The 21777-nt window shown below is 61.8% G+C and overlaps 2 protein-coding genes across 3 annotated transcripts; one reads left to right on the top strand and one right to left on the bottom strand.

The window, feature by feature from the left end:
- Window positions 1-5: 5 nt before the first annotated feature.
- Window positions 6-7294, top strand: CENPO (centromere protein O). The gene is made up of 7 exons (XM_040552312.1): window positions 6-80; window positions 1428-1637; window positions 2124-2293; window positions 2645-2756; window positions 3543-3802; window positions 4316-4487; window positions 5483-7294. The coding sequence occupies exons 2-7, from the start codon at window positions 1607-1609 to the stop codon at window positions 5629-5631; spliced, it is 894 nt and encodes a 297-aa protein (XP_040408246.1). The 5' UTR covers window positions 6-80; window positions 1428-1606; the 3' UTR covers window positions 5632-7294.
- ADCY3 (adenylate cyclase 3) lies at window positions 6445-20403 on the bottom strand. Of its 2 annotated transcripts, none has more exons than XM_040552310.1 (20): window positions 19374-20403; window positions 16074-16223; window positions 13766-13896; window positions 13308-13419; window positions 12890-13017; window positions 12408-12566; window positions 12157-12319; window positions 11920-12078; window positions 11605-11747; window positions 11368-11529; window positions 11187-11274; window positions 10829-10945; window positions 10296-10555; window positions 10134-10218; window positions 9583-9741; window positions 9123-9269; window positions 8913-9026; window positions 8712-8838; window positions 8484-8608; window positions 6445-8159 (listed from the first exon to the last, which is right to left on the bottom strand). In XM_040552310.1, the coding sequence occupies exons 1-20, from the start codon at window positions 20046-20048 to the stop codon at window positions 7977-7979; spliced, it is 3387 nt and encodes a 1128-aa protein (XP_040408244.1). In that variant the 5' UTR covers window positions 20049-20403; the 3' UTR covers window positions 6445-7976. The 2 variants fall into 2 exon arrangements, with proteins under 2 accessions (XP_040408244.1, XP_040408245.1); XM_040552311.1 differs by having other exon boundaries at window positions 10134-10215.
- Between the last annotated feature and the right edge of the window lie 1374 nt (window positions 20404-21777).

Here is a 21777-nt window from a genome sequence, read left to right as displayed (position 1 = left end):
GTTGTACGGCGAAAAGGAGCGGGGGGGGGGGGAGTGACGTAGTTCCGGCGGGGTCGGTCGGAGCGCGGAGTTTGAGCGGGGTGAGAGAGGGGAGGGGGCACGGGGGGGGTCCCTGGGTCCCTTTAACCCCCCAAAATCCCCCCCAGATACCCCCAAACCCCTTGAGGGAGTGTCATTGGGCTGCCCCTGACCCCCACATCCCCGTTACTGGGGGTCCCCGGGCCGCCCCGTGTCCCCCTGACCCCCCCCAAACCCTTTTGGGGGGCATCCCCTGGCCGCCCCCTGTCCCCCCAAATCCCCTCACGGGGCGTCCCTGGGCTGCCCCGCGTCCCCCTGACCTCCCCCCAAAAGCCCTCGGGCCCCCCTTTGTCCTCCTGCCCCCCCCACCCCAAATCCCCCTTCGACGGGGGTCTCCGGGCTGATCTGTGTCCTCCTGACCCCCCTCCAAAGCCCTTGGGGGTGTCCCCGAGTCTCCCCGTGTCCCCCTGACCCCCACACCCCCATCAGTCGGGGTCCCCAGGCCACCCTTTGTCCCCCTGACCCCCCCCCAAACCCCCTTTGGGGCGTCCCCGGGCTGCCTTGTGTCCCCCTGGGTCGCCCCGTGTCCCCCTGACCCCCCCCCAACCTCTTGGGGGGCGTCTCCTGGCCACCCTGTGTCCCCCTGACCCCCCTGTTCCCCTCGATAGGGGTCCCTGGGCTGCCCCATGTCCCCCTGCCCCCCCCAAATCTCCCTCAGGGGACGTCCCTGGGCTGCCCCGTGTCCCCCTGAGCCCCCCAAACCCCTCGGGGGGTGCCTCTGAACTGCCCTTTGTCCCCCTGGCCCCCCAAATCCCCCTCAGGGGGCACCCCTGGGCTGCCCTGTGTCCCCCTGACCCCCCCCAAACCTCTTGGGGGGCGTCCCCTGGCCACCCTGTGTCCCCCTGACCCCCCTACCCCCCTCAATGGGGGTCCCTGGGCTGCCCCATGTCCCCCTGAACCCTCCCCAACCCCCCTTCGGGGGGCTTCCCCAGGCCACCCTATGTGCCCCTGACCCCCCACATCCCCATCACTGGGGGTCTCCAGGCCGCCCTGTGTCCCTCTGGCCCCCAAATTGGCCCCGTTCCCTCCTCAGCCCTTGGTTGTTTGCCTCCCCCCCGCCCCCCAAATTTGATGGCCCCAGGCTGCCCGGCTCCCCCTCATCCCCTTGACCCCTCAACAGGGGTCCCCAGGCACCTGCAGTGCCCTGCTTCCCCTCCCTGCTCTCCCTCGGTCCCCCTTCGTGGTGTCCCCAGGTGTCCCCGCCACCTGCCTCCCCACCTCCATGTGGGGGCGACCCGAGGGGTCCCTGTCACCCCCCTGGGGTGCGGTCCCTCTAGGCTCGGGGTGTCAAATCTTGTCCCTGCCTGTGCTCATGGGAGGCTTCGGCGGTTTGTAACGTGCCGTTTCAGCCCTCAGGACATCCTCGTGCTCCAGTCTTGGAGCCCGACCAGCCCCCGGGCTTCTCGGAGCCCCCTTGCAGCAGCGCGAGGAAGAAGAGGCCCCGTGAGGAAGAGCTCTCACCGCCGCCTCCTGGGACGGAGGAGGGCTGACACCTGCGGTCTGACTTGTACCAGAGTCGTGGAGGAAGATGGAGGAAAGGAAAGCGTACTCACGGGATGGTGAGCTGCTGCTTTGGGGTGCAGAGTATGCTGTCCCTCGAAGTACGCTCTCTCACAGGAGCGCACCATGAAGTGCTTGGGGTGAGGAGTGACACCCTGACTCGCCCAGCCACGTTGTGGTTCAGGGCAAATTTAGGGTACGGGGACATCAGAGAAGCTGCTCTGCTGCTCTGGGTTAGGAATAAAACGGGAGGTTGCAGATCCCTTAGGATCAGGACTGTTCGTTTGACAGCTTACTCTGCTTCTCAGGACATCAGCTAACGAGTATGGGGACCCCCTGGTACTCGTTGCCTGCTGGCATTCAGGCTTTCTGTTTAAATTCCCAAAAGCCCCTTTAGCAGTCGTTTGCCTGTCCCATCCCCCTTTGAAAAGCTGTTGTGAGTGGTTTCTTTAAGTATCTACATGGACCCATTTCGGTTTGGGTAATGCTTGCAGACGACTAACAATCATAGCTGGATTTTTGAGCCTGTCGTGCTCGTCCTGCAGGGGTGTTAGCTCACCTGGAGATGCTGGAGGCACAGGCTCACGAGCTGGCCCTGAAGCAAGAAGAAAAGGAGCAGCAAGAGGAGAAGCTGGCTGGACTGAAAGCCAGGGTGCAGGAGCTGAGAGCCCAGAGGGATGAGCTGCGGGCGAAACTGGAGCTGCAGCAAAAGCGGGTGAGAAAGGGCTTGCTGCAGAGATCTGGCAGAGGGCTCTGTCATCCTCCCGTAGCGTGGAATTACTGAAGTTATTAATTTAGAGTCAACTACCGTTTTGTATTTTCCATTTTTAAGCAACGTTCAGTCCTGCTGTCCCTTGTTTTCGGTACAGTGTAGTCCAGGACTGCTGGGTCTACTTACCTGGAGATCGTGGGGCTATTTCTGAACTCTTTTTCCCCTCTTCCCCTTGAAACTCTGCCTCACTTTTCCCAGAACTGGGTTATTTCTCTGTAGCCTGGCTGCATTCCCTGCAGGCGACAAGTTCGGTGCCGCTGACTTCTGCCCTCTCTCTTCTTCTGGTTTTTGTAGCTTCTGGAGAAAGAAGGGGTCGAGACGGATCCAGAGCAGCCCAGCGCTCAGGCTGTTCTGGAGTGGAAGATAAAAAGCATTAAGGCCCTGCTGCAGCTCTTTTACCTCACAGGTAATGTCTCCAGGTTTGCGTGTGTTCTGCTGCTTTTGGGGCGTGAGTTCTGAAAGGTGAATTTGATGTGAAGTTCAACTTCTGTAGTGCTTGAAGCCTTTATTCTGAAAGCCCAGCAAAAGCAGTGGTGTTGTACTTTCCTGCCTCTCAAAGAAGGCCTCACTGATGTTGCAGAAACTGTTATTTACTGAACTGCACCATTTGGACTGAGATCAGATTTTTGGAAAGTGTGCAACACCTTAGTGCTGGTGAAGCCTTTGGGAATTAGGTAGTTACACATCCGGTTGGTCCGAGGTGCTAACCCAGCACCTTATTTTCATCTGTTCCTGAACTTTTAATTCTTTTTTTGTTGTTTCTAACGTGAGTTACCTGTGCTCTGTGCTCTGGTCCTTAGAGGGACGGTGTGGGGATAGTTCCCTGTGTTGTGAAAGTGGGTTTAGCCCCTGAGCCCTCCTGCCACTCTTTCTGGGGCAGTGCAATGCTGCTTTCCTCCCCTGGGAGCAGCCTCTTCTCCCTGTCATGTGGAAGCCAGGACTGTTTGGAAGTGCCAGCATAACCCCGTTACTGGGAATTTAAGCTACCTTTAGTCTCCTTGAATTTATTCGATGTCCCTTATAAAAAAAATCGCTGGCTTTTACATCCCTGACCTCTTGCAAGTCCTTGCTCATCCCAGGGACCTCCCCAGGGATACAGCCCCTCCTGCAGTCTGTGCTGTCCCATCAAAAGTTCCTTGTGGTGACGCGTTTTGGTAGCACTGAGTAAAAATTCTCTCTCTGGACCCAAAAGGGATCAGCGGGAAGCTGACCAAGCGGGGAGTGTGCTTCTGCGTCAGCACTGCTTACGAGGGCACCTACCTGGAGTCCTACTACCTGGACGTCCTCACCAAGCCAGAGGTGCAGATTCAACGCCACTCCGTCCCCATCTTCATCCCCTTGGAGCAGATCGCCAAGAAGTACCTGCGGACGGACATCAGGCGCTTTCTGTCTGTCCTGTCGGACCACCTGAACGCTTACGCTGGGCGGAGGTACCAGGCGGACCAGTTACAGGTACCAGGGGCTGCGGCAGCGATGCTCACTTGTCCTTTTGCCTTTTATATACCAAGTATTACGAGGGCATGCACCTCTGAAGTGCTGGGGGAAATCTAGGCAGGTTTATTTATACAGAGCGCTCGCAGCTGTGATTTTTCAGAGCTGAACAGACGGCTTTGTGACTACAAACTCTACTGCCTGTTTCGCTGGTATTCAGATATTTAGACGTCTTGCTGTGGCTCTGTTAAAATTTGCTGTCAAACACGAGGCAAGCTGTCTCCCCTCTCCGAGATCCCTAAGCTGGAGGAGCTGAGCTCTTGTAAAAGGCCTCTGGAGAACGTGGCTGGAAGGCGTAGACGAGCACTTGTTTGTTTAAGTCTTTCCCTCGTGGGGTTTGCTGACAGTGCAGCCACCCCGGGGTGTATGGGCATGGTGCAGAGGGTGGGGGATCTGTGCTTGGGGAGCTCCCAGCCCTACGCTGACGGGCTCCTGTCCTAGCTTCGTGTTCAGAAGTTGTCTTTGTCCACTCAGGAACGCTTTTCAGACTGCCTAGAAGGGACCTTGCAGAGGAACTCCTTGTGTAACTTGTTGGTCTTTCGTTACAACGTGTCAAGCGACAGCAGGAGCTTTCTGTTCACCGCCAAGCTGCTTTACGCAGATCTCTGTCGCAGCCTCCCTACCGAAGCCATCGTTTCGTGCACACGTGAGTGAGTGGTGCAGGTGTCCGGTGGGGATGGTGCAGATGGGTGGGGATTCCTCCTGGTTCAGTCTGGGGACAGAAAGGAGCAAGCTCTTACATTTCTGCAGGAGGAAAGAGCTTTCTGTGGGATGGGGGTTAGTTGTAGGGAAATAAGATGGGATCTCTTTAGCATCAGGAATTTCTCTCGGTGTAATTAGAGAAATGATTAATGAGGGTTATGTAGACACTGAGGCCTGCTGTTGGGATGTCTCGCGTTGTTCGGCCAGGCTGTAACTGCCCCCATTGCACCATCAGGTGTGGTGGCACCTCCTGAAATACAGTGGCACAGAGAGAGGCAGGAGTGAGATTTATGACCCCTTTTAAGGTGTCAGCAGTACTGCAAAATGCTGCTTACTCTCTGCCAGAAAAGCTTTCCTGACACCACCCAATCCCCCTCTTCTGTAATGCTACCTCCTCCTGGGGTCACAGACAGCGGTGCTGAGCATCTTCTGCAGCGATGTGTCAGGGCTTAACCCTGACCTGTGCTGTTTTATGGCTGGTGACCCCAACCACCAAACCTGGTTGAGTCATTTGCCTCTATGCCCCCCGTGGTGATGGAAGGCTGTGGGCCTGCCCCAGACGTGCGGTGTCCCACTCATCTGCCCCGTCGGGCTGGCTCGGCTGCAAGGTGTGTGGACCGGCGTGCAGCTAGATGGAGCTCCAAACGTTGCAGCTCGAGCTCGTCATCTCCTTCTGCCACCAGCCGTGGTCTGAGGCCTCCCTGTGTGAGCTGAACCCAGCCGCAGGGCGGCCGAGGTGCTCCCTCCCTGTGGTCCTCTGCAGCTCTTCAAATCCCGAGGGGGAAATGCAGGCCCCGAAGGGTTAGGAAGGAGAGAGAAGGGTTACAAGAAGGAAAACTGGCGTGGGAGAGTAAAAGCTCCCTAGGGACAAGGGAAGAAAGAGAAGCAAATAGTTCTGTGCTGGTAAATCTGTTCTCCCCACCTACTTCTGCCCACCAGCCAACGCTCCCGCGGTGCTAGCAGAGATGGCAGCAGCTCACTCGGACGTGTTCCGCCGCGTGGCTCTGCACAAAGCCTTCGACTCGTTCAGCAAAGCTGAAGAAACCCAGGACAAAGCACTGATAAGTCCCCCTGGCTCTCCCCAGTAACTCGCCTCCCCTCGGCTCCCCTGCCTGCGGGGCCTGCTCTCAACATGCAAATGCTTCCCACGGGCCCGGCGCTGTTGCTGAGATCCCCCTGAGGAGCACTTGGCCCGCTTTGAATCTTGAGAGCAGTGTTTCCTGGAGGCTTCTGGGTGTCTGATGCAGGTAATCTTTCCTCAGCGCTGTGATTCTGCGTGATTTGATTGCTGCTCGTCATGCGTCGCTGCGGCCGGTGCCCCAGAACTCTGTAGCTGCAGGAAATTTTTGTGATTATAGTGAGAAACTAATACTGAGACTTCAGCAGCTCGGTGCTTTTGGAACAACAGCCCTACGGATCGCCTCTGCGCGTGTATCCAGGCCTCAGAAAGCAGGGAGCAAGCAGAGGAATCTCTGCCGTCCTTGCAACAGCCAGGAAAGGACTTAAGTTGGGAACTGGGAGGACTGGAGGACAGCTGTGGTTGTTAGGGCAGCCCCCCCAGCGCATTAACATCAAACTTTCCTGAAGATTTCACGCCAGACACCAGCAGTGGCTTTGGACATTCTGTTTCCTTCTCTTTGGGCACGGGACAGCTTTCATGGTGTCCTGTCTTTGTGCTTCTGAGTTTGGATCAGATCTTAAAAACTTGATGTTCTTATAGGAGTATTTTTAAAACTTAGTAACTTCAGTGACATAGAACTTTTGTGGTATTTAAAAAATCTATCGATTCTTCTAGCCTTATGACGTGTGGGTTGAGCAACAGGATTTTCTTCTGCCCTGTTTTTGTGCCAGCCCCACATGGGATAAGGCATGTGGAAATAGCTCTGTAATTTGTTTTTTAATTGTTTCTGTAGTTGTTCAAGCTCTTTGTCCAAACCGAACCCGTTTAAATGTAACCTCCAGTTTACAAGGGTCGTAACTCCAGGTAGCGATTCCTGCCCGTGATGGTCAGAGCTCCTCACGGAGGAAGGCTCACCAGGCTGAGGCTGCTTTAGAGGAGCTGACAGGTCATCAGGGTGCCTGCATAAGGCCCGTCACCCCTCCGGGTTTATATCCCGGGGTGCAAACAGCCTCAGCTGCCTGCATTTGGCAGGGTGGGTGAGGCTGCTGGTTTCTCCCTGCATCAGCATCGCTCCTGTTCCACGTGGGTGCTGCTTGCACCAGCAGCCAGGTCCTGCGAGTGCAGGGACAGAACGGGGAACAGCGCGGGCTGAGGATGGGGATTTTCTTTCCTTTTGAGGGATGGGGTAGAGGTTAAACTCCTGTATCATTCATATTGCGGTTCCCAGTGTTTTGGGTCTCTGCTGCCAGAGCCAGCTGAGCCCCAACAAGGGAAAGGAGCAAAAGCCACCAAAGGCGTTGTGCTCCCCTGTGGGGACCCCTCCAGTATTCCCTTGGAGAGGCAGCCAAGCCCTTCTCACTGTACCTGCAACCCCAGAACACAGCAGACGCAGAACCGGGCTTTGAAATTCAACTGCTTTCTATTCAAGAAACTAGTGGCGTAATTACACTCTGGGTGTGCCTCCTCTCCCCCAGCCCCGGCAGCGTCAGGCTGAGCACAGCAGTCCCTTCTCGGCCGTTCCTGGTCCTCTCTTCCATCAGGCAACAGCAGCGTGACAGCAGCTGACCCCAGCGTGTGCGAGAGGAGCTCTGCCACGGGGAGCGAATGGGCACAGTTAAAAATATAAATGTCAATCTGTACTCTTATATATATATATATATATAATATATTTATATATCTTAAATACACAATATTGGTTTGTGTTTGTTTTTCTTCTCTGAGCCAAAGGCAGTACTGCGCGCGCTCTCTCTCTCTCTCCCCCCAGTCTCCTAACTATGGTTGTTTGTGACGAGGATGGACTTGGTATGGACTAACAGCAAACCCCAGGCGCTGCGGTGCGTGGCTGCCGCTCGCGGCACGCAGGAGAGACGTGGTGTCTTCCCATCCAGCCCTGAGTGTGATTCTCCTTGTGCCGAGTGTGCGGTGGCATCCGGGGCCCACGATGCTACTTGAATGCCATGCTGTCCCCCGGGATGCCCGGGGAAAGGCGGCCCCAGCCCCGTGCCCGCCGGGGGCTGTGAGCTTGTGTGCGCTTGCACGCGAGCGTGAGCGGCCGGAGGAGCCCGCCGGGGCAGCCCCGTGTCTCCCTCCTGCTCGGCCACGGGCACGACGGAGCAAAGCCCCGCTAGAAACCTCTGGCGGGGGCTCGGAAAGGGTTGTGCGAAGGGGTTGGTTGCTTGAGTTTGGTTTCAGATCTGGACCTTGGTGGGAGAGATGTCCCTGGCAGCCGTGGTGGTGGGCGCCGGCCCCCCCCAGACGCCCTGCTGGGTGCTGGGCAGGCGGTGGCTGTGCTGGCTGGTGGGCGCCAGGCCCTCAGGAGCTGTCCACCACCTGATGGGGCAGGGTGACAGACGACCCGTTGACAAAGGAGCCTTGCTTCTCCCGTCCCTTGAGGAAGAAGGTGAGCAGCTCCCCTTTGCCCTTGACGTAGATGGCCCCGCGGCGCACGAAGCGGAAGCCGTACTCCTTCAGGATGAGGTGGGTCTCCTCCACCACCTGTGGGGACAAACGGACACAGCAGGAGGCTGGGGGGGCCCTGCCCAGCAGTCAACATGGGGAGCAGGGACCCCAGTGTGATGCTCAGGCAACAGGTCAACCCGCCAGCCAGGCTCCTGCCCCGTTGTCCTGCAGTGTCCCAATTTTAGCACCCCCATGCTCCGTTCCCAGCTCCTTTCCCAGCCTGGAGGAGCCCCTCAAGCAGCCCCAGCCCTGCCAGCGGTGCTTTCCCCTCCCATGCACTGCACAGGGCATTCCAAGGGCTGTGACCATCCCTTGGCTTCCCAATTTGTCCCCCTCACCACCCCAGCTGGGCTGCCCCACCTGTATGTTCCCCATCACGCCGGTGGACTCCATCCTGCTGGCCACGTTCACCGTGTTGCCCCAGATGTCGTAGTGCGGCTTGCGGGCGCCGATGACGCCCGCCAGCACGGCGCCCTTGTTCATGCCTGCGCAGGAGCAGGGTGGCTGTCACCCCCATGGCACGGGTGGGACACCAGGGTCAGCTCTGGGGGACCCCCCAGCCCTGATTCCCCACGCTCCCGGACTTGCCTATGCGGAGCATGAAGTTGTTGAAGGACTGGTAGTTGATGTTCATCAGCGTCACCTTCATGGCTAAGGCGAAGTCAGCCAGATCGGCCAAGTGCTGCCAGCGCTCCTTATCCGAGAGCGTCTCCTTCTGCAAGGGCAGCAGGGTCAGGCGTGTCCCCCCCCGCCTTGTCCACCGCCCCCCGTGGCACAGGGACCCCTCACCTTGGTGCCGTAGCCGTTGGCGTTCGCGTCGGGGGTCACTCCAGAAGCGGCCATGTAGGTGCTGCCGATGGTTTTGATTTTGGTGATGCAGCGGAACTGGGGCTCGTCCAGGAGCTGAGCCGTGGAGACAGAGCTTCAGGCACCCGGGGGGGAACACAGGTGTCCCCAAAGCCCCGTGCCACCCCCGTGGTCAGCTCCAGTCTGACTCACCGCGTCAAAGTCGGAGATGATCTCGTTGAGGAACCGCAGGCACTCAATGCCCCCGTTGTTGATGCTCTCCTCCGTGTAGAAGTCGGCGAAGTTGGGGAGGGAGGCAAACATGACGCCGATCTCGTCGTAGGACTGGCTGTACAGCTCCTGGGGATGGGGAAGGAGGGTAGTCGTGAGCCGGGGATGTGCCTGCACCTCCAGCAAACCCAAACCCTCCTGCAAAGCACAACCCGCCTCTCTTTTCCCTGGGCATGTGCGAAAAAAAAATGAGGGTGCTCTGCAGTCCCCATTTTGCATGGCCAAGAAATGACCTTTATCCAGCCAAAGATGCTCAGCTGGAGCCTTTGGCAAATTTCTCTAGATCCAGGGGCCATGCACAAAAATTTGGGGTGAATCACGAATCCTGCTCCACAGGATGTGCTCGTGGGACAGTGGGACTGTGGCTCTGGGTGCCCCTCACCTCGTCACGCTTCTTGGAGCCCAGGAAGTGCCGGGCCACGTGCTCGGGCAGCATGTTGGTGACCAGGGCCTCGTTCCAGCGCCGCATCTCGTAGACCCGCTCCTTCTGGTCGTGGACATCGATCTTCCAGAGGAAGAGGGTCCTGGCCAGCTTCTCCACCTGCAGGCGGGGGGAGATGGGTGCAGTAGGGATCCTCCAGTGCTGGGAGCATCCCAGCTGCTGTGGGGCTGGTCCAGGCTTGGATGGCAGCTCTGGGGCAAGGTGAAGCCCTAATGAGAGACGTGGGATTTGCTCTGGGACCCTCACAGAGCAGATGTTGGCCTTGGGGCCACCATGATGCCACTTGCCCTAAATCATAGGGGCGAGATGGAGGTGTTGATGTGGTCCTGGGCTTCCATGGTGGGCTTCCTTGGACAAGAGGTGGAGACGGTTCCGCAGCTGGGGACCATTTATGCTTCCTTGGAGCGTGCAAAAATCAGGGCAGGGGCTTGGGGGGGGACAACACAGAGGGGAGTGAAGCAGGGAGGCTGCCAGGGGGCTGCGTCACTCACGTGGCGAGAGAAGTAGTAGAAGCTGAGCATCACGATGAAGATCATGGCCGTCATCGAGTACTTGGAGGGGACCAGCGATGACCTGCTGGGAGACACAGCAAGGTGTAGGTGGGTGGGGGGCTTGGCCGTGCCCCTCGTGCTGTGCCCCCCGCTGCCCCTTACGCGCTTTGCTGGCCACGGCGGCGGTCGTACTGGTCGAAGATGTGCTCCCAGGCGTAGATGTTGACAGTGCCGGCCGCCCCGGTGATCAGCACCATGAGGGTCAGCTTGACCATGTGGCTGACCTGCACCAGCATGATGGTGGCCACCAGGGCCAGCAGGGCGATGTAGCTGTAGTACTTGGGCTGCTCCCCGCAGCCGCCCGGCCGCGGCGGCACCGCTGTCCCGTTGCCCATTCCGCCGTAGTCCTGCCAGCAGCTGAGCTGGGGGCACGAGGGTAGGGTGAGGATGGGGGACATGGGGTGATGATGTCCCCCAGGGCTGCAAAGCCACCAAAGGGATGCGGTGCTTTGTAGGAGGGAGAAGGACATCCTAATTGCTGGGTGCCCGGCCAGCCCCGCTGCTAAAATCCACCTCCCCGTTGCAGGGCCGCCTGAATTGATTTAACGATTGGCCGTGCACGGGGCCGTGCACAATTATGGGCTCTGGGGATGGGGAAGGTCAGAGCAGGTTCCTGCACTGCCCCCATGGCTCACCATGTCCACGATGTCGGCCATGGTGACGATGATGATAGCAGCCATGGCCCAGGTGTTGCGTGCCCAGCGAGTCCTGTCAATCCAGGTGGAGAAGGCCACAAGCTTTTTGGGGAAGACCTGCAGGAAGAAGAAAGGGGGCTTCACCCGGGTGGGACACAGCAGGGGGGACATCACAGTGGCTGTGAAGAACCCTAACTGGACAACAGGCTGGCACAAAACCCAGCTGGGGAAGGTTTTTAGAGGCAGAGCAACCCCAAACCTCATCCAGCCCCATCCCTGGTGTGTCCCCACTGCTGTGGGGACAGGGGGTGGTTACAGCTCATCCCACCCCCATGGGCCCCCCTCTTCCCCCTCTCACCCGGGGGAAGATGGCTGCCAGCGAGCAGAGGGTAAGGATGAGCAGCAGGATCTCCCCCACCACGAAGGTCACGTAGTTGGCCACCAACCTGCCCAAAAAGACCCAGGAGAGGACAGGTTTGAAGCCCCGTGGGACCAAAGATGGGCTGGGGCCACCTATCCCCCGTGTCCCCCCACCATACCAGGGGTCAATGAAGACCTCCACCAAGGCAGTGAAGAAGAGGACGACACAGGAGCAGCTGAAGGCAGCCCCGCTCTGCTTCTCCTTCTCCACCGAGTAGCGCGTCTCCATCTCGGGGTCGATGAAGCGCATGGAGAGCCGGAAGGTGCTCTTCCCCTTCAACCTGCCAGCGACACAGCCATCAGCACCCCACGGCACTGGGGCTATGCTGGGACACGCCACCAGCTGGATAACTCACGCCTGGACAGATTCGCGCTCCAGCAGGGCCTCGTTGAGCAGCTTGTTGAGCTCCTGCTCGTTCTGCGACGCGTCGATCACCCGCTCGGCCAGGTCCCGCAGCCGCAGCCGACGCCGTGGGTTGGGGAAGGAGGGGTTCACCGCCTGCGCCATGAAGCAAAGTGTCAACAAGAATGTGCTGGCACAGGAGCTGTGGTCAACGTGGTAGCCCCCCAAAATGCAAGCGAGCTGCTGGAAGGGGCTGTGGCCATCTGGCGTGGTAGTCCCCCCAAAATGCAAGCAAGCTGCCGGCAGGGATGCTTCCCCTACGCCGTACCTCTCCATCCTCCTCCCCGCTCTCCAAGGTGCCCCTCGCCCTGGCGTCGGGCTCTTCAGACTCGTCGGGGCTGGCGCAGGCCACGCTGACGCTGCCGTTGCGCTCCTTGGTGTTGACGAGCAGCGGGGAGCCACCGTGGGACGAGGTCAGGGACAGCTTCTGCAAGGAGAAGGTGGTGGCTCGAGGCACGCCAAGGACGCCTGCGGCGGTGGCGCTGGTGCCCATGCCGCCACTCACCACCCCGTTGATGCCGTTGCGCAGGGGCTGCTTGGGCACCACGATGAGGTAGGTGACGATGCCCTTCTCCTTCAGGTACTCGCAGCGAGAGCCCCCCTCGCCCGGCTCCACCTCGAACTCGCCCTTCAAGCAGTCCATGGTGCTCTGCGAGATGTGCACGCGCCTGCGGGGTGCAGGGTGCCGTAAAGCAGGGCCGCCCCACGGCTATGGCACGGGGCCACCACGTCTTCTCCCCAGCGAAAGAAGCTCACCCCGGGATGCCTCCTGCCTCCATCTTGTTGGCCACGGTGACGTCGGTGGACCACACGTCGTACTGCCAGCGCTTCTGGCCCAGCACGCCGCCCAGCACCGTCCCGCTGTGCACCCCCACGCGCATGTCCACCGCCGTCTTGGTCTTCTCCCGTACGTAGCTGGGGGCAGAGGGGTGATACGGGAGTCAGCCACAGCCCATTATGCTCCCACGCTTCCCCTTCATTAATTATTAGCCCCTTCTTAATTTAATGCACTTGGCACAGGAGGGGAGACACAAAGCCCCAGGGTTGTGTCTTGGCTTGGAGAAGCCCAGCGGGGTCACCCCCTGGCGGAGCACCAGGAGCCCCTGCCCACACCAGCACCCACCACAGGGACCCCCCCCCCCCCCCCCAGTTTCTGCCAGACACCCCAGGGACGATGACAAGGACATGCTGGGAACGATGACGAGGACACCCTGGGGACGACGACGAGGAGCCCTTACGAAATGGCCTCCACCATGGCGAGCCCCATCATGATGGAGCAGACAGCGTGGTCCTCCCGGTAGTCGGGCAGCCCGCAGATGCAGTAGTAGCAGTCGCCCAGGATCTTGATGCGCAGCTGGTGGTATTTCTGGGGAGGGGGTACCACAACGTGAGCCCCCCTCCCCACAGCTGGGCCCCTCCGGCCACGTCACCACCCCCATCCCTCTCCTGGGCAGGGCTTGCTCCATCCTTGACCCGTGCTGAGGTCTCCCGTGCCCATGAGGGACGCAAATAATCCGATTTTCCATTCCCTCCCCGCCTCCCTGGAGGCTTGGCGGGCCCCAACCCCTTCCCAGCTCTATTTTTGCAATGCGCGACGCAGGGCAGGGCATGTCCAGCGTGTCCCCGGTCCCCTCGGTGCCGGGCGGGGGCACTCACGGCTGCCAGCTTGTCGAAGCGGGCGAAGAGCTCGTTGAGGAGCTTCACCAGCTCCTGGGCGCTGCAGGACGAGGAGAGCTGCGTGAAGCCCACGATGTCCGCGAAGAGGATGCTGCGGGGAGCGAGGCCAGCGGGCGTGTTACAGATATGCTGTGCTTGGGGTGATTTGCGGCGAAAACTCCTTTTCCCGTAACGGAGATGGTCATTTCAGCTATGTCCCAAAAGGCTATTTTGGGACATGGCTGAAAACGATGCTCTGCAAATCACGTCTGGAGCAAAACGCGGCCCCCGGGCATTGCCTGGCTGGCAGCCAGCCCCCATCACCCTTTGCTTTAGGCACAGCAAACCACCCCGATCTCCTTCTAGGGCTCTTCTGGTCACTGCAGGACCGCCAAATACAATAAAATGGGAGTTTTTTTTTCCCCAGCAGAGCTAGCACGGCGGGAAGACGGCCCTACCTGACATTCTCGTGGCGGTACATGTACATGGTGTTGAACTGCTGCATCTCCTTCTGGCTCGGGTCCTTCTTCATGTCCTTCAGCATCTCATCCGCCACGTGCTTGGGCAGGATGGAGAGCATCAGCCGCTCCTGGGGGGACAGGGCAGCAAAGAGAGTTTGCCACGAGGTGAAGCCAAGCCTGTGCCAAGCACGGTGCAAATGCATGCTGCAAATGCGCGGCCTGAATGCAAGGTGCAAAGTATCTTCTCTTCTTGCCATCCAGATCCACCCTTTCCTGCCATTATCGAGCCTATTTCCAAATCAGGCCAATATTTGGTTGCTCCCAGCCTGGTGCCCGAAATCTGGGCAGCACGAGCATCCCCGCAGCCATGGGTAGAGGCGATGCTGTTGCCATCGCCACCACCCCATTTTCCAAGTTGGCATTGGAAGGTTTGCAAGTGGCAGCACGACGGTGCCCGCCTACATCCCAGCCGTGTGGGTGACCAGGAGGGGGCAGGTTCCGTGCTCGGCGCCGTTGGAAGGAGGGATGGTCCTGCACACATATTTTGGCACAGGCAGAAGTGCTGCAAATTTGCTTTTGTAACCTGGAGCCCTTCTGCAGCACCCGGACGTGCAGCCCAACACCTTCCTTGCAACACCCGGAGCTCAAGAATTAAAACACACTGGGTTTTCCAAGATTTTAGCAGCCCAAAAACCCTCCCTGAGGCCTGACACAGGCACAGCCTCAAGGATCCTACAGCGATGTCCCAGACAAGGTCCCTGCAAGCTGCACTGGGGGTGGGCAAACCATGCCAGGGGGCATTTCTTGATTTAAAGTCACTCTGGGTCCCTACAGGAGGAGCAATCCCATGGGGGACATCGTGCCCCTTGCCGTCCCCACAGCCCCGGAGCTGGAGAAGGGACAAACCCCGCAGTGAGCTGCCCGCGGGGCTCTGCGCTCCGTGGAAGTAACGCTGTTAATGAAGTGGGTTTTCCCCCAGGTCCTGGGGTTTCGGCTCACGGCAGAGCCGTTGCTGGAGGAACAGCTCCGCTTCTCTGCCCGGCGCCTTTCAGCGCTGCAACCACGCAGACGGCGTGCAACAGGCTGCCCGGCACGGCCAGCCCCCGCGGTGAGGAAAAGGGCCGGGGACTGCCAGAAAAAGGGGCTGGGGGTCACGGCTTTCCCGAGCCAACCGCGGGGGCTTGATGCTGAATACCCCCAAATTCACCTAATTGCTCGGCGAGCTTCAAAGCTACTGCTGGCCCCGCTGTATGGGGCATCCCTGGTGGGAAAGAGGCCACGAAACGCTCCCTGGGCTCAGAGCCTGGGATGGGGGGCGGGGGGGGTTGTGCCCCGGCAAAAAAGCAAGGTGCTGGCACGGGGCTGGCCCCGACACGCATCTCTGTTGCCATTGGGAGCAAATTGCTGGCAGCGGCTCAAGCAGATAAGAGATGGGAGACAGGGAGAGAGGCCCCAGATAAGGCGCTAAAATTAGCCGGGCTCAGAACCGGACGGCGGCTGGAGAAAACGAGGCTTTTAGGGCTGCCTGCTGTCAACAGCGCGCCGACTGCTCCTCTCGCCAGGGCCTCTCCGTGGCAGTGTCACTACCCCAGCCCCGTGGCAGGATCAGCCCCGTGGGAAGCGAAATGGCCGAGATCCTGATGGGGCCATGCTGCATGGGGATGGGGCCATGATGCACGGGGATGGGGCCATGATGCACGGGGATGGGGCCATGCTGCACGGGGCCACACGTGGGGACCTGGGGAGCTGTTGTGCGGACATTGCTGGGGACAGGGAAATGCTGCATGGCCTCGCCTGAAAAAATGCCACGTGGCCGTGCACAGGAGCGGGGATCTGCCACGTGGCCGTGCGTGGGGACAGGGAACGGCCGTGTGGACGTGCCTGAGGACGGGGACGTGCCTTGCGGCCATCCCCAGGGATGGAAACCTGCCGCAGGGACATGCCCAAGGACAGGGACCTGCCATGGGGCCATGCCCGAGGACAGGGACCTGCCATGGGGCTCTCTCTGGGGATGGGGCCGTGCCGCGGGGCCGTACCTGGGGACCTGCCACGTGGCTGCACATGGGGATGGGGACCTGCCACGTGGCCATGCCTGGGGACCTGCTGTATGGCCCCACACAGGGACGGGGACAGTGCGGGGACAGCTATGCCAGGAGCCGTGAGGTTCTGCAGGAGGACAGTCACGCGGGGAGTCCCCATACGGGGACAGGGTGCAAAACCACAAAGATATTTCCCACCTGGGTCCTCCTCTCCCCACCGCCACCCACCCACGTCCCACCCTGCTGTCCCCGGCCGTGGCTCCTACCTGCTGCTGGCTCTGCTCCTCCAGGTTGAGCTTGACCTCGAGGGACTGCCGCGCTTCGAGGAAGGCCTTGCGGTGCTTGCGGTCGGCCATGTAGTACGACATGGTGCCCACCGTGATGGCGCACAGGTAGATGGCCACGTTGGACAGGAGCTGCGGGGGCACGGAGAGGGAGACGGGGGTGAGAGGAGCCGGGGGGGGGGGGGGGGGGGGTTGGGCCCGCGTGGCTTGGTGGCACTCGGTGGCACCGTGTGGCTCTGTTTGGGCAGCAGAGCCCGACCGGTGAAAGTGGAAAAAACATTTATATTCTGGAGGAGGACACGAATTCGAGTCTGGGGGCGAGCCACCGGAGCACGGCCATGGTTAAGTGCTGGGGTGACTCGCTGGGGCCCGTCACGAAGGGGTGGCTCTGCAGGAGGGGTCCGGACGAGGGTCACAGGAGAGCTCGCAGCCCCTGCGGGCTGACTCCACCTCATTAAACCTTGCAGAGGTGTTTTGGAAAGCAGCAGCAGGTCCGCAGGGGATGGGGGCGGCCCCAGGGAAGGCTGCGCGGAGCCTCACGTGCCAGCCGTGGTGGGAAATGCGGGGATGCTGAAGCGCTTTGCAGCAGGGAAACATTTCTGGGGGAAGAAAAGAGCATGAGGAGCCGCGGGGAGCATCAGGGACCCCCAGACCCCTCCCCGGGCTGGACTCTGCCCCGTTCCCAGCCCGGCCCCGGTGCCGCAGCTCGGGATTCCCAGGAAGCCCCAGCGCAGCAGCTGGCAAGCGAGAAGCGTCTGGAGGTGGGCACGGAGAAGAAACCCCCAAACAAGCCGCCGGTCGCTATTTTTAAGCAGGGTTGTCATGACAATGGACCGCTCTGCCGGGCTCGGCACGGCTCGGCACGTGTAGGGCCGCTGGGAACCCCGCCTGGCCGGGGACCCGCTCGCCCAAAGACCCCGCACAGCACGGCCCCATCCCGCCAAGCCGAGCACATCCTGCTCGAGGATGCTCGACCCTAAAAACATCAAGATGTGCTCCAAGATGCCAAACACGTCCCGGCACCCCGAATGTCCCCATGCGGAGGACGTGGCCCCCGGCTGGGTGAGGCTGTGCACCACAGAGGAGCGATGCTGCCCCGTCGGGCCACGCACGTCTCCATCCATCCCCGATGGCGTCCTGCAGTCCCTGTGTGGTGCGTGGGGCCATCCGAATTGAGGACAGGCCATGAGCTGAGCCCAGCAAGTGGTGATGAAGCCACGGCTTCCATGCCCAAGCCGGGAAAATGCTTTGCAGCTGGTCTGTGCGCGACTGTACCCTGCACCCGGGGCTGAGTCGGCATCAAACACCACCGAACCCGGACCCCCGGTGCCATTCAGCCTCGGGGTTCCTCCTCGACAGCCAGGACAGGGGCAGAAGCTGCCGGCATCTCTCGTTAACCCCCTGAGCTGCTCCGGTCTGAGCGGCACCCGCCGGTCCATCCTATTAATAGCAGTTGCCCTCAGGGAGCCGTACAAACGTCTATAATAATAAAGCGTATGATGTTTATTTCTGGACATAATGTTCCTCTTTTGCAGCAGGCAGAGGCTGAGGCATGCGGCGTTGCCAAGGTTTTGCTGGCCCCGGACTTGCCGTGCCACAGCAATGATTAACGCGGCCGCGGCGCATGCCTGCCCCGGGGATGCCCGAGAAGCCCCTCGGCTCCGGGCACGTTGGCACCGGGCACTGTCGTGGTGCTGGGGGGCGAAATGAAGAGACGGAGCCCCCGTCGCGTCCAGCAGCCTGCTCCTGGAAGCATCCTTGGGGCTGCGAGAGGTTTGGACCAGCCACGCGCGATGTTTGCGTCCCACGTCGGGAGAGAAACCTGGGAAAGCCGCTGCTGCACGAGGATTTCGGCTCCCGGTGTGGTGTCTCCGGCCGGGCATCACTGCACCGTCCCACGTGCTCCAGAAATTGTCCCAAAAGTGGTTCTCCTCGCACTGTGTGACACCAGGACGTGTCCCGTGGCAGGGGTGCGGGCTCTGGCCCCGAACCACCAGCCCAGGGGGCAGGGAAAAGTCAGCATCTCTGGGGGGCTTTGGAGAGCAGGCTCCGTTTCCAAGCTCCTGGTGTGAGCGGGGACTCAGCACTCCCCAAACCTCGCCAAAAGCAGACAAATTCCCCCCTGCCCCTCCTCCCTATTCAGCTGTGAGCAGCAGGAGGTCTCCCAGGACCTGCCCCAGAGCATCCCAGCTTTCCGTAGCGTCCTCCCACGGCGTGCTCGCGGTGAACGGGCAGAGCCGGGAGCTTCCAGCAGGATTTTCCCCCCCGTAAACAGCCACCGGCACGCGAGTTCTCGGCGCTGCCTTTTTTTTTTTTTTTTCCCACCCCCCGAAGAAGGCCGTGCGAGACGGATGGGCCAGCACGTCCCCGTCGGGGACATCAGTGGGGACACAGGCAGGGGAAGGGGCTCAGCATCACCCCTCTGGCTGCAAACCCACTGATTTGGGGCGGTGAGAACAGTCCCGAGCTGCTCCAGGCAGGTATTTCCCAGGAAATATCGAGGCTGCTCGTGAGCCCAAGGAGCCAGGGCCCTTTCTCTCCCTGCGTTCCCATCCTTCGCTGCCCTGCGTGAAATGGCGGCCCGTCCCTAGGGCTGCTTTTGGGCTCGGGGATGCTCTTTTCTCCGGTTCTGGTTTTGTAGGAAATCATCCGCAGGTGTCCCCGGGCTCTGCCCCACGCTGAGCGGCCCCGCAGCCCGCGCCCCACATGGAGACCTGGCCCCACAGCGGGGGTGGTTGTGGGGTTGGTGCCTGGCAGGGCTGGCGCCCGCGTGGGGCTGCCCAGCTCTCCTGGCCCCGGCCTCCTGGGAACGCTCCGGCGGCTGTTTGTGAGCCTGGAGGAAGGCCCACGCTGGGCTCGTGCCACGTTTCGGCCAAAAAAAAAAAAAAAATTGGCCATTTTTAGCCGGTTTTGCAATTCGAGGGGAAATCGGCACAAGCGGGGCCGCCAGGCAGGGCGGGCAGGGACACCCCCAGCCCACCGTGCCTCGGTTTCCCAAGCGGCCAAATTTTAGCCCACTCATCCACGCACCCCAGGTGGCTCTTGGGGACAAATCCGTGTTTTTTGGGGCCGGGTCTACGTCCACGTCCCCCAGCTGTGCTGGGGGCGCACCCTGCTTCCAGCAACCACCGCGATCGGCTCTCGGCGTCCGGACCAAACCCAGCTTTAGGGTCAAGGCGCGGGGATGGGAACAGACCCCGGGATGAATCACGCAAACACCGAACGGTGACGACTCGCCCGGCGAGGCCGCCCGCCCCGTGCCACCCCCCGACGTCCCCGTACCTGTCTGAGCAGCGCGCCCTCATCCAGGGCGTCCTGGCGCTGCTGGGCGACGGTGACGCCGAGCACCAGCGTGTGGATGCCGCAGGAGACGGCGGTGATGAGCACGATGGGCGCCAGGCGCAGCGGCAGCGTGATGAAGAAGGAGAAGACGAAGAAGGCCTGCCAGCCCACCGTGTCGCTGGCCTCGGGCGAGCGGGAGAAGTCGAGGCCCAGGTAGCAGAAGATCTGGGCCAAGATGAGGACCCAGAGGACGGAGGGGAGGAAGCGGCGCGCTGCCCGCTCGGGCAGCAGCCGGTACTTGCAGAGGGCGAAGAGCAGCACGTGGGCGGCCAAGCCGGCCGCCGCCGCCAACGCCGGGGCCAGCTTGTCGGCGGCGTAGACCGCGGCGCACGTGCCGAGGACGTAGCAGTCGAAGAGGGCGGCGAAGACCACCAGCACCAGCAGGGTCTCGTGGCGCTGCCGTCGGAAGTAGGTCTGGTAGAGGTTCTCCAGGGACTCGGGGGCGAAGGCGAGGCGCATGAAGCGGGGCAGGCAGAGGCAGGGCCCCGAGCTTCGCACCGTCACCTCGTGGGTCCGACCCACGCCGTGCTCGGGGTCGGACGGGAGGCTCACCGAGTAGTCGGCCGAGTATTCGGCCGAGCACTCGGGCTCGGAGAACGCCCTGTGCCGGGGCATCGCTGCGCATCCCCAGGCTCCGGACCCGGACCGAAGCGCTCAGCGGGGCATCGCCCGCAGCATCCCCGCCCGGCTGAGCCCCGGGGGCCCTTCCCCTTCTCCAACACCTCCCCCCCCCCACCCCCCTCCCCAGCTGGAAAACGGCCGGAGGAAGGCGAGAGGTGGTGGGGAAGGAGGGGGGGGGGGGGGGATTTATAAATAGCGGCTGCCGGGAGCGGTGCCGAGCCGGCCTCCCCAGCTCCGCGCCAGCTCCCTCCCCAGCCCCTGCGCACTGCCAGCGGAAAAACGTCGCGCTGCCTGCCTTCCCTGCCCCTCCTTCGAGGGCAGCCGGCTTTCGGGGGCGACCCCCGCAGCCCCCCCCAGCCCGGTCCTCGGAGGCCCCCCCCACCCCCCGCCCCGGTCCCCGCCGCCCCGCTCCCTCCCTCCCGGCTGCGGCAGCGCGGGGAGCGCAGGTGCGGGGGAGCATCCTCCGGCGGCCCCCGCCGCCCTCCTCCTCCTCCTCCTCCTCCTCCTCCTCCTCTTCCTCCTCCTCCTGCATCCCCTCGGGGCCGGCAAGGCTCGGGCCCCGGGCCGGGGGAGGGATGGGGAGGGGAAGGGGGCTTTTCCCCCGGGCCGGGGGGAGGGAGCCCCCCGCCGGCTGTGCCGCTCCCGGTGCTCGCCCCCCGCTCCCGGTGCGTCCCCGCCTTCCGTAACCCTCTCGCTGCCGGAGGCTCGGGGGCCGCCCTGCTGCCGGTTGTTGGGGGGGGGGGGACGGGGGGGGGGGGGGAATGGGGTGGTAAGGTTTGGGGGAGGGGGGGGGTACACGCGCGGGGCGGCACGCGGATCCCGTGGGGTTGGCGCCGTCGTGGTCCTCGCGTGGTTTTGGGGATGCTCGGAGAGCCCGGGGAGCTCCCCGGGGCAGCTTTGGGGTGGGGGGTAGCTGGAAATGTTTCCCTGCACTGGAGGGGGGGGGGGGGGGGGTTCCCTGCATAGCCCCCTCCTGCATCCCAAACTCTCCTCCCCACCCCAGAGCAGCTGAGGCTGCAGCGGGGAACAGGGCCCCCACGGGGGGGGGGGGGGACGTGCGTCTCTTGAACCAAGCGCCTTCCTCAGCCTCGCTGGGCACCGAGGCCCCCGACCCCATTTCCCAGACGTGCAGGGCGCCGGGCCAGCCCCCTGCATGCCCCCAGATCCTGCTGACCCGTCCTGGGGGTGCCAGCCACCCTACAGCATCCCCACGGGGAGCAGAGAGAACCAAGACTCTCCCCCCCCCCGCGTGTCCCCCTTCACCCAGGCTGCCCGAATCGCCCCAAGGAGGCTGAGACCCCACGGAAACCTTTGGGGAAGTTCCCTCTCCTCTGCCCCCACCTCGCAGCTGCTGCCTGCTCCCCTCGGGCCCTCCTGGAGGTGGTTCAGAGCTGACGGAGACGGCCTCGGTCAGCCCCGGACCTCTAACGAGAGGCCGTCCCGGCTGCTCTGCCAGGAGAAGTAATTGCTTCTGTGCGGTAATTAACACCGAAATGAGGGCAGCGGAGCCACAGCTCTCCGGAGGCTGCTGGAGTGCTCGGGGTTATCGCCGGGGTGTGGACCAGGACGGCTGTGGTCTCGTCCCAGGGGAAGGTTCAGTCCCTGGGCCCAGGCGCGTACAGGGAACGAGGCTCGAGCAGCAAAAAGCTGACCTGGCAGCGGCTGCGGGGGACGGGGTATGGGGCCAGACCCCAAATCCTCGCGCTTTCCCCACGCGCCGGCC

The sequence above is a fragment of the Cygnus olor genome, chromosome 3, assembly GCF_009769625.2.
Source record: "Cygnus olor isolate bCygOlo1 chromosome 3, bCygOlo1.pri.v2, whole genome shotgun sequence".
NCBI lineage: Eukaryota > Metazoa > Chordata > Aves > Anseriformes > Anatidae > Cygnus > Cygnus olor.
Note: the sequence above shows the minus strand (reverse complement) of the source record. Positions and strands in the feature narration are given on the sequence as shown.